Below are 16,707 nucleotides of genomic sequence, written 5' to 3' on the forward strand. Positions count from 1 at the left end.
CGCCATGGTGTTAGGGTGCAACCAGCAGTTATTTCACTTTTTCTTTCTCACAATGAATCAATAAGTCCCTTAAAATGTCGAGAAAAAAACGTCCATTACAATTCCCCAGAGTCTCAAGTGAGCCAGAGCCCCTTTTTTCCCAACTGAAAAAGCAGAAAAGCATTAAGTCCTCATATTTGTAGGAGCTGGATCCAACGAATGTGTTACGTCATTGCTTTGATAAATGACTGAAGCGATTAATCAGTTATCAAAACAGCTGGCGATCGATATTCTTTTGACTATGACTAGCTGTTGCAGCTCAGTCAGGGATAATCGATGGCTTCCTCTTCCTCTTTCAGATCCACTTTGTCATCCCGTCTCCGCTTTTCAAGAAATAAGCGGTAGATGCCAAAGAAAACCCAAAACAGCCTGAAATTGCATGATGACAAGCAGCTGGCTACTGACAGCCGTTGCACGGTGCAGTCATAAACAGCGCGGGAGAAGGTGCAGCTTTTTAAACGCCAGCGACTCAAGACCAGCGCATTATATTAACTGATCACACCTTGAAGTGGGTAGCCGTGTTTTGATGGAAATGCGAATCCTCTCGTGTTTGGAAAAGGACTTTCAGTAATTGTTTTGGACGTTTGCAAGTTTTCAGCGGAGGATTAAAACAATAGACGTAGACTACATAGTTGCAGCAAGTGTCAACCACATGCTTGTATGGACACTTTTAGATTTTGCGTGTGAGATTTAGAAACTTCGGCCCAGCAGCCTTAACAAGTATGTGATTTGCTGCTGTATACTGTAAAGTAGAGCAGAGAGCATCTTAAATACTGCATCGGTGCTATACTGTAGCTGTATCTGTGTGTAAAAACCTGCGACAGTAGAAGAGAGGAGGAAATGTCTGGATACAATAAAAGTGAGTTGTAGGATGAATTATTGAGGCTGTGACATGGAGGGGAGAGATGGGCTGAACTGGGCTCTTCAGACAGGGTGTAGCACATCCAGCATACATATACACATGCAGAACACACACATTCAGACACACACACACACAAATACACACACAATTGCTGGGCGCCTGGTGCGAGGATGTGTTAATGCAGTCACCCAGACAAACAGACAGACAGGCAAGGAGACTGGGCCACACAGGAGTCTGCCCAGATTTCCCACATCGAAAACACACCAAGCCCAGAAGAATAAACGCCCCCGAGACCAAACTGACATGTTTCTATTCTTTCTACGCCCGACGCCGCGGGTGTCTCCTCCTTTTCCTATTCACGTTTCCCCCAAAAAGCAGGGGGGATTCCAGGGTCAGGAAATAACAATGCCTCCATCTTTTCCCAACTGCAAAGGGCTTCATTCCTCAGTGTGTGAAAGTGTATATTTTGGTTGTGTCGGCTCCTTCGAGCCGCAGACTTTTCCCCTGTGCTCTGATCTGTCTGGCTGGAAGCAGTCCAGTGGCTGAGCTCTTTTCCTCCGGTTATGTAGCCTGCTCTGTGGTCCCGTCACTCAGGGCCTTTGTTTACCGGGTGGATCGATAGTTAACTTGCTGCTGGATACACTAAGCTGTAGATCTGTACAGCTGGATAACAGACCTCTGGCAGTTTTCTGCTCTGCCCCGTTGTTTGTGGTGACCTGCAATGGATAGAGGCTTAGCTAGGCTATCAGGGTTACGGCCAATTAGCTCATCAGTCTCTTTTAATATGGTTGTCAATAGAGACATGCTTTGATTAAAGCATGGTGATTTGTTCAGGAGGACTTGGATTACACTCCTGAGCTGTTTGCTGTGAGGTGATGTTACCGTGTGGTTTTGTTCGACTACTTTAAAAGTGACTCGAACCGCCATTTGGCAGGCTCCTTTGTGTTTCTCTGTATATCCGCATCCGTACATCCATATTTATTTATCTATTGCTCAATAAGTAGTTTATCATAAGCTCTGTTTTGTCTTCTTCACAGACATAAACACAGGTGCCATATTTAACATATTTGCCCTAAACACCCTATTATTACACTAATTTAAATCACAATACCTGTATTGTTGGCATAAGGGTTGAATAGAAAAAAGAGAGAAAAAAAAAATCTAAATAAAGTATATAACACCTGCTTGCACATCTGTGTGCCCTCCTCACCTCCTGCAGGGCGTTTGGTCTCATCTGCCTCATAGCTAATGGTCACTTTACATTAACATTTGTTAACACCTGAGCACGGTGCTCATTAGCAGCACCATGTTGGAGAGCTGTTGTGTGTATACGCTTCCAGACTTCCTGTCCACACGCGTGTACATCACCCAGGCTAATTATCGGTGTAGCTTCGAAGTGTGAGCACAACCTAGCACTTGTGATCTTTGACACCTTGTCAGCGGTAAATTTATAGTTTATCTTCCAGTGAGTTAACAATAAAGGGTTGCTAAAACATGAGAGAAGAATGTACTTATATGTTTAATTTCCTGTTTTGCTTTGGTGCTTTGTAACATAAAGAACAGCTGATTGTAGAACCGCAGTAACATTCAGCATCTTTCTTCTTCTGTCTCTTCAGTAACTATCTCCACCAGCGTATCCTTTGATGGTCTGCTGGTGACGGGCCTCTACACCTCCACACCAGTCCAGTCAGCGCCCATCCCTGCTCCAGCCGCCTTCGGCTTTGGTGAGTTCTCCTAAATTACCGCTGTAATCTGTTTGGAGAGGCTTCCTCAGCCATGCTCCTCATGCCAACACAAGCCTCTCATCAAATGTTCAACTTAGCTTGGCCTTTTAACACAAACAGACTCTCAGATACTTTAGACTGTGTCTCAGTTCTGGAACTACGGAGTATCACGGAGAGCACGACCCAGCTCAGTGATCCGCATCCGTTCCCAGAAAGAGCACAAGACCACTTCCCCACTCTGGCTGTGACAGGCCCGTGATGAATGATGTGACCATCGGGTTTGGCCAGATGCGTTTTCATTGATGCTCGAAAGAAGAAAAACAGAAAACTGAATATGAGATGAAGAAAGGAAATTGAGAAACGAAGCAGAAAACAAATGAGGCCTCTGAGAGACGAAACAACTTTAACTATGAAAGAAGAATAAAGGTCATCAGGTCAGCTGGACGAATGTTGAGTTTAGAGAAAAAGGTGCAGCCATCTGGTTGAATTGCATTTGATTCACTAAAATACAAGGTCATATTGATCATTATAGAAAGAAGTGTTTAAGGATTTTGGAAAACATTTTAGTAAATGGGCTCTATTTAATTTTGTTGTTTGTTTGCTGTAAAAACTGGCAACTCTTCTGTCTTAAGTTGTTATCAGAATGATTTTGCTGTCGTCAACATGTGTATCTGTGTGTTCCTACTGTCTCTGAATTTACAATGTGCTTTGTTTTTATTCCAACTACTGCAAAATACGAAGACAAACAGTTGTTTTGACAAGTGCAGTCTAATTACACAGTAAAGAGGCAACTGAAAATAAAGTTAAGTGTGACCCATTTCTGGACACACAATGAGGATTTTTAGACTCACATGAAGTGTGTGCGGATGGAGCCCCTGTGTGCAGGGGCGGGGGCTCTCTCGGGGTGATGGACTGGCCATAAAGAACTCCTTAGAGAACAGGGCTACTGGCCCAGAACTGCTGCCCAGCGGGCTCACTTATCCTGACTAACTCCACTGTTCTTCAGACGCTGACTTCACCCCAGCCAGGGCAGCTCTTCGCTCTTGGCAGCACTGTTTACTGGGGAGGCATCCAAGCAAGGATTGCGTCACCTTTGCTTCACTCTCATTAATTTGAAAAGTTTTAAGAAAAGGGCTGCACAGACTGATAGGCAGCAGCTTGTAAGACTTTGAGTTTCTGCACGGTGTGTGTTTAAACAAGTCTGTAAAGCTTTCCGTTACAGTATGTGTAATCTGCAAAGCAGTGATGCCATACAGGTTTCACAGCGCCTGTCAGTGGATCTGTCCTCAGCAGAGGAGATCTCCGCACCGCTGACTCTCCTGCATCCTCTCAGTGTAGACTTCTGGACTCAATGGAGCCTTCATAAAGGCGGAATAGAAGCTTGATTTATTAGTGCGACCATAGCCCTCTTTTTGGTTCCCATGGTGGCACTGCTGTCTACATGCACATTTTTCCTATACTTCATTTGTCTGCACAATTATTTTGTAAATGGGAATTTTACGAGACACCCTCCATACCCTTAGTGGCAGCGGCCTGGCTGGTCTACAGACAGGGTGTCACATCTGTGGAGCGGCAGCTCTTCAGCCGTGGGAGGGCTGAAACGAGATGGTCCCAGAGAGAGAAGAAGAGCTTCCTCAATGAGCTCACAAAAACCGTGTGACATCGCTGTGCATAAGAGAGCCAGAGTTCGAGCGAAATGCTTTGAAGATAATGCAGTGGAACAATAACGGAACGAGACAGCATTTCATGCTCATTGTTGTTGTGACAAATAGAAAGCGATCTGTGAGGACGAAAGGGTCACACAACTCCACATGGGAGTTTTACGAGCCCTGTGTTGAGTGTAGAGCGTCTAAGACAGGGTGGGGCTCTGATCCCATCGGAGGCATGTAGGGGACACAGCGACACATGGACGGCAACATGTACACACACACGTAGAATTCAATAAAGAAATAACCACCCACTCTTACTCAAAAGCGCATACACACTCCAGCTGTGTACAGCTGTTAGTGCCGCGGCTGGCTGGGGGGAACATGTGGCTGACAGATGTATCAGTGCTAGAACTAACGTGAACCTCAGCATGAGAAGAATGAAACCTCAATGAACCGCCACCACAGGGTGGCACACATGGGGGGTGACGATCAGCGGTAAATTAAGATCGCTGAATGTGTTTGAGATTTTAAATCATAAGATCATGCTCAGTAAGAAGGGAGGGAAAACTATTAAGGTGGTGGATCTTTTTAGGAGTCAGTGGAGAGAAAGACAGCACGCAAAAACAAGACAGAGATAGCTGGAATAAACAGACAAAGGCGGTGATCTGTGGAGACAGAGCGGTTGGTGTTTTCTGTGTGGGGATGTCTCATGGTTTGTGTGGTCGGAGCTGTTGCAGCGAGTAGACAGGATGGCCTCGACAGAGAGAATTCCCCTCCCATGTCACCCTCCGCTGCTTTTTACGGAGAGCTCATAAAACCACTGCATGTATATATGCATGACCACACTGCATGCAAATCCGAGCGCTCTATCACCAGTCCTCTTCCTCAGTCTTTTGTGTTTTTCTCTTACCACGTGGATTACTGTACTCACACAGACACCGGGACGTGGAGACGGAGACAAGGACGTTTTATGAGCTTCTACTCCCTCTGAATAACAATACACTTCACACTACATTTGTAATAAAAATGTGAAGCTTTGAGGGACTGACTTTTTTTTTTACTGCGTCGTCAGAACTTTACACCCCCACATTGTCAAATTAGCTCAAATGCGATGGAGCAATTGGAGTGGCACCCGGGGCAGTCTGAGGAATGCCTTATTTTCTGCTTCTGGGCTCAGCTGCGGCTCGTTCCTCCACCGCCTCAAGGCAGGAGATCCCCCCCCCCTCTAGCCGCCTGGTGGCTAACCACAAACCTTTATGATGCTGTAATTGCTCTGCTATGGCTGGTGCAAAATCATACAAACTCGAGCTAAAAATAATGTTGATAGAGGAGTGTGAATCGACTGTGGTTTTTTTAAAATGTGCCCATCAGGGGCCTGATAAATTAGTCTGGCCGAGCCACAGCCGCAGCTATGTTTCTATTTCGAGGTACGCAGGGCTGGCAGGAAAAACTCAAGGTGTCAGTGAGGGATCACAATATCCAGTTAATGGACGAGGTAGTGTGTAAAGTGATTCATTTCGTTATATTGCGTAGTATAGTTTGACAACCTAATTGCACAACAGAGACCTTTGCAGCACGTTTTACAGTAAAACTTTCAGATACTGTGTGTGTGTGTGTGTGTGTGTGTGTGTGTGTGTGTGTGTGTGTGTGTGTGTGTGTGTGTGCAACATGCGCGGAGAGGAAGTCTACACACACTGCCAGAAAAGCAACATGAGTCTGGACTGACTCAGCTGCTGGAGAATTCCAACAGCTCCGTGTTTTTCCCTCCTTTGACTTTTATTCCATTAAGAGCTCTTTCTTTCCATTCCAGCCTCTTGGCTCTCTGAAAAGAACTCACACAGCTTTCAAGTTTGGCGACGACGTAGATTAAACGATGAAGACAATAACTTATGTACCTTCCTATTTATTTCATCTGGGTTAACATAAGCAACAGTGTCGCACAGCAGTGATGAGGTGACTTATTGGACCCTACAGGCCGGGGCCTGGATGGAAATAAAATGTCACATGTGGTCTGATTTGCATTGCTCCCCTAATGGCAGATATTTTTCCCATCACATCATTTCCCACTCAAACACAAAGACAGAACAAGTATTCATTCTAAACGTCTCCAGATTTATAATTACGATGACGAACAAAAGGCACTTGAAATGGAGGAGAGAGCTTTGAAAGCAGACAGGAGAGGGAAATGGATGGGCGAAAATGCCAACACGGGGCTGACAAAGTGCTCGAGATTAAGGGAATGAGCGCGAGAGGAGAAAATTGGAGAAAGTGTGCATGAAAAATGGCAAAGAGGGACCAATGAAAGGAAGACAGTATGTGAATGATGTAAGGAGTGGGTGGGTGAAGATGAGAGGATGGCGTTCCATCACTCCCCCTGACGGAGTGGCTGATTGGTGTTGCCGTGCCAATGCTGAGCTGCTGAGAAACCGGTCATTGATGGATGGCTCGTTTGCAGGGTGATGTTTATTTTGTCATTAATTTGCATATTTGTACGTATTTGCTGGGCGGTTGGCTTCTGCTCGCAAAGGATCAGTCCCCATCTCAATATGATGAATCTGGCCATCTGACAAAATGGACAGCTTAGTGACAGGGACATCCAGCCGACACTCTGTCCCCATGACGGATGGGCTCATGCTAACACACGCCGCGATCAGAGATGAAATCCTGCTGCACCTTGACCTGCGGAGGAGGGGCCAGGAGGGGGGGTGGGCAGCCAAAAGTGTAATCATGCCTACAGACTAATTTTAATGCAGAAATAAAAACATATAGAGTTACACAATAATGAATGGTCCGTGCTTCTCATTATGCACAGTTACGCATTCGAATCCTGACGGCTACACGCTCATCCATCTCGAGGCTGAAGGTCGGCTGTCTGTGCCCTCTCGCCACCAAGCCAGATTGAATGTCAGCCAAAATGTCAGACTATGAGAGATGGCAGCTCATCATGTCAGTATTTACAGAGACACACTCGCAGGTGTGTTTCCCGCCGAACAAAGGGCCTTGTTTGGGAAGTGCTAACAGTCCCAAGGGAGCGCGAGTGTGCTTCTGCATACCCCCTTCCATCAATGGGATGAGGGGAAAAAACAGGGATGGAGGTACCGTGTAGGGTAGGGAGAGGTGGAGGATAAAGAGGAATGATATAGCGAAGGGGTGGTGCAGAGAGGAGAGAAGGGGCGAGGGGAAGGGGGTTCCCATGGGGAGAGGAGCTGTCAGTCCCTGGGAGACTTCAAACGCACTGCAGTCCTGTGATCAGCCTGCTCCCTGGCTCTCTGCTGACAGCTCCCTGACTGCGCCGCTTAGACTCCTTCACACACACACACACACACACACACACACACAGGCACACACATGCACACACACACACGCTTGCTTGCTACCATAAGAGCTCTTCCACTCTGTGATTTATCCACTCATACCACAACACATTCAAATTCCATTGACATACGCACACTCATGCTGATTCTCACACTCAGGATGCGCATCTGTGACACATTTGCTCCGACATCGCTTGTTATCGCAACCTTGAACACCGCCGAAGTTCCCCCTGTTGCAACTCCGTCAAGGACACCGCACAGTCCCAAACTGTTGCTCCCAAACTATGAGGCGAGGTGGCACTGGTGTTGCTGATGATAACGACAATGATGACTTATCTGAGCCATTACTCCTTCTCTGCTCAGTGCTGAGGCACCCGAAGGCAGATCCCTCCTGATGATGAATTCATTAGTGCGGAAGATGAAATGAGTTGTCAGGGGCAGGGTTATGTATGGGAGGTGATTTGTGTTCTCTGCGGCAAAGAGTTAGATCAGACTCGAGATCGGCCGGGTCGGCTTGCTGTAAATCTGCCTGCTTTGCTGGCAGAGGACTTTCCCAACCCTCCGTGCCCAGAATGAGCCTCTGTTCTGTACCCCCCCCGTCACCGATCTCACAATGCATGGAAGCTGCTAACAGGTGGCTAAACATTTGGGTGCTCTCGGAGTCCAGAGGAATTCTCGGGTGATTATGCATCACGAGCCATGTCACCGTAGCTGCTTTTTATGAGCAAAGCCTCCTTAGAAGCACAGAGCAAACCTACCTTCAAAGAATTCAAACAGAATATAACATAATCCATTATTAATGTAAGGTTCAGCCACAGCAGACGATGGACTAGTCCATTAGTGCTGGCCATACATCCCAGCAGTATAGGTCTGTTGGCCTCTCAGGTGTGATGGTACAGTAGAACTGCCGGAGCACTGCAGCTGGGAATTTGCTGGTTCACTTAGTGTACACCGGCTCTCCTGGAAAACATAGTCCCTTCTTTGAACTCCCACGGCTTCACTAGGTGTGCTCGCTTCTCTACGTGTATGCGGTTTACAGCATGTCTTATGTTCATGCATATGTGAGTGAAGCTGCGGATGCGTGTGTGTTTATATTCACTTTTTTTTTCAGAGAGCACACATGTATTTGTGTGCACATGCTGAGAATTTGAGTGCTTTTTCCCTCCCTCGCTGTATTTTTTGCATCCAAATGTATGGTAAAAAAGGTCCAGGGTGACTGGGAAAGCAGAAATAGGGGAGAGCAGGAGCTGGACCGACTGTGATAGAGATTTCAAAAGCAGTGCGTTAGATGCTGGCCGGTTTTTTGTTATTTTTATTTTTTGTATCCTGCAGGAGAGAGCAGCAGGCGTAGGCTGTTTCTCCCATGTGTGGTCTCTCTTGAGCGGAGCAATGTTATTTTCTGCCATGCAGAGAGGTTGGTTACATGCCAGAGAGAATGGGAGAGAAATAAAGATAGAAGAAAGACAGAGAGAGCTTTGACTCAAAGACTGCTCAGTTTGACACATTTCTGTGAACACTAGTGGGTTTGCATCATTTCAGCAAAGCGGAAGGCTGGCTTTGAAACACATCTTTGTTGTGCTGTGATGTAAAACTTATCCTCTATACCTCCATATGCACCTTGCAAGTGTGTGGGCATCTGTGGGTTTGGTGTGCGAACTGAGAGAGAAAGTGATTTCACAAAGTCTTCTCCACAAAGTGCATGCCATCCGGGCTGCACTCTGAGGTCTATTCATTTTTAAAGTTCCCTTGCAGAGAGTATTAGAAGAAGTGGAAGTGCTCTGTGTGACTCTGTGAGAAGAGGAAGCTTAGTGGTTCTCCTGGTCTCTCCCTTCAGGGCCCTGACTGGATCTGGCTCTCCTCCCTCTAAAAGCCTCGAGAAGAACAGGAATGCTCCGTTGCCTGGCCCATTTTTTTTTTTTATTTTTTTTATGTTAGTTATGTTATGTGTGAGAGCATGTGTGTTATGTGTGAGCAACTCACCCAGATCCAATCTGACCCATATTTTGGCAGCAAAAATAGTTGGTGACCTTCTCTGTGTTTCGCCCTCCTTACAAGAGCCGGGCTGTTGCCGTGATTAGTTCACTGCCTCCCAGCACTCCTCTGTCAGACCAGGCTCAGCTCCAGCCTCCGCCCGCCATAGACACATTTAGGTACACACACATACTGTAGGCACACACATGCAAATGCAGCACAGGCACCATGCCTTGCTTTCCCTAGGCTTTCCATTGGCTCCTCACCTGTCGCCCCAGGTCCCTATCCCTCATACTCAACATGTGTGTCAGGACAGAGCCTGCGAGACCACCGCGGCCTCACCAGTTTGTTTGTTTGCTGCATTTGACGGGTGGGGAGAAGGGACGTGGGTGCAAGAAATTAGCACAAGTCAAATCAGATTAATTAATCCCCAGCTCAAACTATTAGCCGAGGAGTCGTGTTGAATTAAAAATCAAATTAGCCCTGGCGCCTGCCGCTGAAGCTGTGGTGTGTGCCTGCCAAAGCTACAATGACACACACCCACAGAAGGCTGCCGCTCATGGGCTTCACTGATGGATGGACGTATAGATGGATGGACGGGATGGAAGGGTGGAAGAAGAAATGGGTGCTCAAGGACTAGAGGGGTTGGGGTAGGGGAGTTTAGTGACTTTGCCACCCAGTGTGGTAAGCCTCTCCTGGGGCACGGAGCTGGCTGTCCTCCACTGGGTGCTCCTCCACAGGCCTCACACTAGCGCCCAGCAAGTCTCGGCTATGTCACTCCAAACAGGCCTTTCAGCAACATTTCACCCTGATGGTTTACATAATGCACACACATCTTGAGCCTGGGACGGAACCCAGATTCAAACAGGCCCCTGTATTGCAGCTTGAGTCCATCAAAAACAGGGAAACCGGGAAGGGGAAATTCCCTGTCAATACAGAACTCATTTTCAAGGCTTTGGCCATCCCTCCACTCAGTAATAACAACACTGTGCTCGGCAAGGCTCTGAAAACGTGGCAATGTCATTAAAAGGATGAAAATCCTGAAGATCAGAGAGGTTTTAGACTCATTTTTAGGAGAAAATGAAAGTGGAATGGTCAAAGGATTACCCAAATCATCAGTTGTAAACATCTTTCACAGTCTGGAGACGAAGTTTTCCTGTACAGCGAGGTATTTTTTTGGGTGTGCTCATTTTTGGTTCTACCTCCGAATGAATTGTCTTAAACGCTGTTGGCTTGTTCTCAACTCGTGTGACCGGCTGATCCTCGACTGTTTCTTGTCGAACTCAGCCCTAGCGATGTTGTTATTATTCCCAGTGGTTACTTCATTGGATAAAATCGCACCGTTTCTGATAGAAAATGATGGCCAAAACAATGAAAATGAGACACAAATTTGCAACATTTCACTGCTACAATATGTTCAGCTATATAAGCAACATGCATACTGATATTTGTATGTACTAAATGTGTGTTTGCGATTGTGTGAGTGTGTGCCTTTTTAGATGGATTGCAGGGCTGTGCGGAGATGTAGAAGTCTCATCTATCATGCAGGGTGGGGCTCCGAAACACACAACACTTGTTTGATTCAGAACAACATTCATTTCAATTATGACACATTAGTTCAGGGGGGTATATTAATGCTCCCGTGGTGTTTCTGTATTCCATTTATCATTCATGCTTGTGTGGCTTGTAGTTCCTGATCACTGGATGGGAGCAGTGCCCGGCCTCAAGCAACGAGCTAAATGTTTATTTTCTTCATATTTTGTATATGTTTGGCGTATTACAGAAGAATAAGGGCCTATTTAATTAGTAGAGTATTTGTAGTAAATAATTGTTCATGCCTGACCATATGCGGTTGTGTACTTTCAGCTGGTTAGAGCCATACTGGCAGCTCCCACAATAAGCCCTCGCTGTGTATGTTTGTGTGTGTTGTGTGGGTGTGTGTGGCCTTGCCTTCAGGAGTTTATGGATGATGGATGCTGTGAGATACAATGGAGGCCTAAATGAAAGAGCAATTGTTCCGTGAATGCATGCATATGGGCTAAAAATTGGTTTGGTGCTCAGAGCCCGTCCGTGAAAACATACATTTTATCTACACACACAAATGGGCTCTTTCACAGAACGTTCAAACCGAGTGACTGTGCGCACATGGAAAAACATAATAATGTAAACATATACACATGCACAGTCTCATGCATGCTCACCTACACACACACATACAGCTCCTCAGACCTCCAGGTGTCCTTTACTGCCAGTTAAACCCTCTTTCATTCATGTGGCAAACACCCCACCCCCCCTCACATTTTCCCACAGAGTCTCTTACCCCCTCTCCCCCTGACCACTGGCATCTTTCACCACCCATATTAACACACAGCTTCCTCCTGGCAAGGCTGTGCCGGACCCCTGCCATCACCTCAGCGCTGCCAACCCGTCTCCATGGTAGTGTGATTGGCAGATGCTGAGATGGATGCCCGCTTCAGCCAATGGCAGATGAGAGCCGGGTCGTCATGCGCCGACCCTGCAGTGGTCCGGCTGACCAGCTGAGGATGGTGTTTGGAATAACGGGTGAATGCGACGCAACGGGCGCACACAAACACACACCGACGCACATTGCAATGGATCATTCAGCAGCACAAAGCGTATGGGGTCCCTGCTCAGGCTGTCAGTACCGTTGTGATGTATCATTTATGTCGCCATTGTGTGGCCTTCTCTTTAAACATGTTGACAGAGGCATTATTCTGGCTTTTGACAGATTCCCATACATTCACTGGCTTTTAATAACACATGTTAATGCTCCAATAGGCTTATGACAGTTTTTTAAGAATTACCACATGAAATATGGACCTTTAATGGGCCCGCTCTCCAAATGATCTGGGGTGGTATACATTGAATTTCTAAGTCTGAGCAAGTGGGAGAATGATCACCGCTTGTTATCAGTCTGAATATACACACACACACACACACACACACACACACACACACACACAGAGGCCTGGAGGACAAAAGATGAGCGTCGTAAACATTAATCTGTGCTTTTTAAATGAGACCCACTTTTCTGTGTTTAATCATAAAGCATGCAGTGAGCAGGGACAAAAATGAATTCCTTAGACAAAAATCAAATAAGCTAATCTGCTTACAGCACATAACGCTACTTCATAGTGCTTTCATTAACGCCCCAAGCAAACTGCCGCGGATACACATACATTTTAATATTCTGTCTGTGGTCGCTGTTATACGCGCATGTGCAGGCGTAAAGGGTGAGGAAAGTGCCTGTTACGATTGTGAATGGTGTGTGTGTGCTCTAAAATTAAAAGGCGTCCATGAATTTATTGAAAACAATTGCTCCAGTGGAGAGAAAGTTGAAGGAGAGGAAACAACAAGCATCCAGGATCCTCTCACCTTTCTGACTCGAGTGCATTTTTACCAGCGCCTTCCTGTCATTCAGAAATATAGCAGGAAAAACATGTTGATACCATCTCAACAACCGTTTATCAGGAGTGGATACAGTCAAATCAAGCACAGACACATCACTCAAGCTAATAGCTTTCTGTTGCTCCACACGCCAGACACTGCTGAAGGACACTTGTGAAATGAGCGCAAAATCCGGCAGCTATTTGGTGCCGACCAGATGTCAAATGGTGTGTATAAAGTCCGAAACGATTCTGGTAAATGTGCACATCAATTTGAATGGTGCCTCTCGAATTCTCGCCACTCTGCCACAAAGCCTAACTATCAGTTCTAGTGCCAGTTAGACCGGCTCCTGCTGGTCCTACAGTGTGAAGTCGCTGCCAGGCTGAGCCACCGATTGCCCATCTGCTCCATCGGGGAGAATTCTCACTCCATCTATTTGACTTGTTTTGAGCTTGGCTGTGGAAAAAGCTCATTAGCTTTGCAAAGTGAGATATAAAGACGGATAAAAAATGCTGCCTCCAAACACAGGGATGTTAAGAGGACACAGACAGATGTGAATGAAAGTGTTTCCATATTTGAAAAAGAACAAGACGGAAGGAGAAAAAAAAATGTGGATAAGCCTTTGTTATTGCAGACATGGGCAGATTGAACATGAATACATGTGAGGCGCTCAACTTCCCACTTCCTTTTTGTGGGGCGCTCAAAAAAATTCACCACAATTACCAGCAGAGATTGATGTCGTGGTGACACTCCTACAACCAACATATGACCCTTAAAATCCCGACACACCCATTTCCTGTGTTTCTGTGTATATGAGCGAGTTTGTGTGTGGGCATGCCCGAGGGTGCGTGTATAGGCGTTTGTGTGTGTGTGTGTGTATATATGTGTGTGTGGGTTTATATTTATGAAACACGCTCTGCCCAGTCATACCGTGGGAGTTAGCAGGTCATCTTCCTTTGCCATTAATCACTGCCCGACAGCTCGTAAGTGCCCAATCTGCATGTGAAAGGGCTGCATGTGTGTGTGTATGTTCGCGAGCGAGCATGCACGCGCGTACTTGCATTTGTGCATTTGACTGTGGCTGTGCGGTTGCAACAGTCCTCCAAGTTCCCCCCTGTGGCTGCTTATTTAATTAGAACGTGGCCTCTGCTGATACTTGTCTGACATGCACCGGCGGCGTTTGCGCTGCAGCTACAACTTGTGTCGTTGTCCGTGAAGGCTGCATGTGGCAGTGATAACCGGCGGAGAACAAAAACAGTCACAGCTGACGGAGCATGAAACGCTTTTAAATGTTTCTTTCATTATGCCGACAAGTTCAATAACTGTCGGTTTCGATAAACACATCTGCATCAAGCTCTTCCGTTAGAGGAGGAGAATTGTGGGGGTCAGGGTCAACAGTCAACAAAAGAGGAGATGATGAAAGCCCCTAAAATACTGAAGCAAAGTTAACATCCATCACATCCGCAGGTACCAGATAAGGTAAAATGGACCTCAGAGGCCATCTAAGGGGAGAGTAAATTAATTAACAGTCTTTGCGGTCGGTGTGACCCCACATATAAGGACACAGGAGAGGCTTTATTATATATTTTCGCTATAACAGTCCGTCTTTATAATTTTTCTGCTCATCTCCACAGACATAAACAGGAATATCAGAGCTTTCCTTTTTTTTCCCCGTCCAGGTTCACTACCGCTTGTTGCTTTACTGGATGGAACGTTTGGGGATTTGGATCTCATTGAATAATAGTGATTTTTCTCCCTCTCCCTCTCGCTCTCTCTCTCTGCCCGGACATGAAAGGCACTAGTTTCGTTATTTGCATTTCTACGCCTGAGTGTATTTTTCAAGTGGGAATAGAAATTCTGTGAGCGGTGTCGAGTCCCAGCGCTGCTGTGTCCTGGAGTGCATCAGTCTGCCTTTTCATCTTCACCCTGCTCTAACTGCTCTCTGCTTTTCTTTAGCCAAACCAACAGTTCCTCCCTCTCTCCGCGCATCTCTCTGTCTGCCGCTGTCGTCTTTGTTTTTGTCGCAATGTCGTGCTCAAATTTTTGTTTTCAAAAGCGGAATTATGTGCTTGTTTTTACTTCATCCAATATTAGCTCATTTTCCTATGAAAGCAAGAGTTATCGTAGCCTTTGGTGAAGGAATTCGGGTGGTATTGCAAGAGTTTGTCATCACTCCAAATGAAAAAAGGCACTTATTGACAGTGCCCTCATTTTCTTTTTCCTCAATGATGAGTGACAGCGCTGTAAACGAGAACATTCCTTTGAATGAGTGATTCAATGTTTCTGTCCGTCTGTCCCCACCGGCCACAGCCCGTTTACTTTCTCCTTCTGCTATCTCCTCTGCTCAGTCTGCCGCTCAACCCCAACACCACACTTCTCTCTGTCTGTCTGTCTTTGCAGCTTTCCAGCTAGTGTTCCCATTGCCACCGCAAGAGCTAAGCTTGTATTATGCACATCTGCAGGGATTCTCACATTGAGCCACAGCAATGTGGTGAGAAAGGATTCACAGCACTTCTCCCTCTCTTCTGTTGCCACGAAAATTGGACAATCAGTGCCAACACTGATGTCCCGACTGCCTTGGTTTGCGACGCTAAATGCGTGGCACGAAACAGCAACAAAAATCGGTCTGGAAAATGACTCTTTTGTGTCAGAGGTGGTTAAAATGAGAGAAAGATGCATGGGTATGTCAGTGCATGCTCCGTATGTTGGCAGTAAAGATAAGGCTGCTGACGATGTCTCGCCCGGACAAACAAAACAAATCGCAATAACCCTCCACAGTAATGTGTGTTTATGTGTGTATCCCCACGCGAGTGTATGTGTTCACTTAGGAGCAAATCCTGGCCATTACGCGTACAAGGTTGCAGCTGAGGTGATTAGAGAACAGCAGTACTATTAGTGGGTGATTACATCTCAGTCTGTTATTACACACCAGCAGCTCCTTTCGCAATGTAAAAAAAAGTCTGCGTCGCTCGACATCTCGTAAATCTGACACACGAGGGCCACACGCTGCTCGCACTCGCACATAATGACACAATATGCTGTTGTCATGTGAGAGCTCTTAAATCACCCCGCTTTGATGATCATTCAGTTTGAACTCCAGTTGAGTAAGGAGTTGGATGTGTCTCTTACTTGATGAGAAAATGCACCAGCTCCTCGGTGGAGGGAGAACCTTCGCAGACCCCACAGGCTAAACAAATACATGCACGGTGCTCAATTAAAAACCAAGCTTGCTTTTTCTTAGCTTTTCATCCGACAGCAATGATAACTAGGTTTGTTTGTACCACGCCGCACACACACACACGCACGCACGCGCACATCAACATAAATGTCACGCAACGATACAAACGAACTCACGCACGCACACACAGCTGGCCGAAAAAACATTTATGGAGCTGTCGACATTGCGTGTATTTATGGGCGCAATCTGTGAGGTCAAATTTATTACTGTCAGCAATGGGCGGAATTATTTCTCTGCAAATAATTAGTTTTGCACCACACACACACACACAAACGCACACACATGCACACACATGCACACACAATCTTTGCATATTGATTTGCACATTGATTCAGGGGATATTAAAGCTCTGATGTTATTAATCATTGCTGATTATGTTTTCACTGAGCTGAGTTATGATGGAGGAGCGGGTTGTGTTTTGCAGGTTGCACAGAGCGGAGGGCCGCCACCAGACCGCGCACACTTCCATACACAGATGGGACATCACATACATTTTTTAAAA

General features: G+C 46.2%; 1 protein-coding gene across 2 annotated transcripts in view; it reads left to right on the plus strand.

Moving 5' to 3' along the window:
• reln (reelin) overlaps nt 1-16,707 on the plus strand; it is a 97,466-nt gene that overhangs the window by 20,117 nt on the left and 60,642 nt on the right. For both annotated transcript variants that reach the window (XM_030425244.1, XM_030425245.1), the window contains exon 2: nt 2,518-2,625. In XM_030425244.1, the coding sequence (XP_030281104.1) occupies nt 2,518-2,625 (108 nt within the window). The remainder of the gene's footprint in view (nt 1-2,517; nt 2,626-16,707) is intronic.

This window comes from Sparus aurata, chromosome 8, assembly GCF_900880675.1.
Source record: "Sparus aurata chromosome 8, fSpaAur1.1, whole genome shotgun sequence".
NCBI classification, from domain to species: Eukaryota; Metazoa; Chordata; class Actinopteri; order Spariformes; family Sparidae; genus Sparus; species Sparus aurata.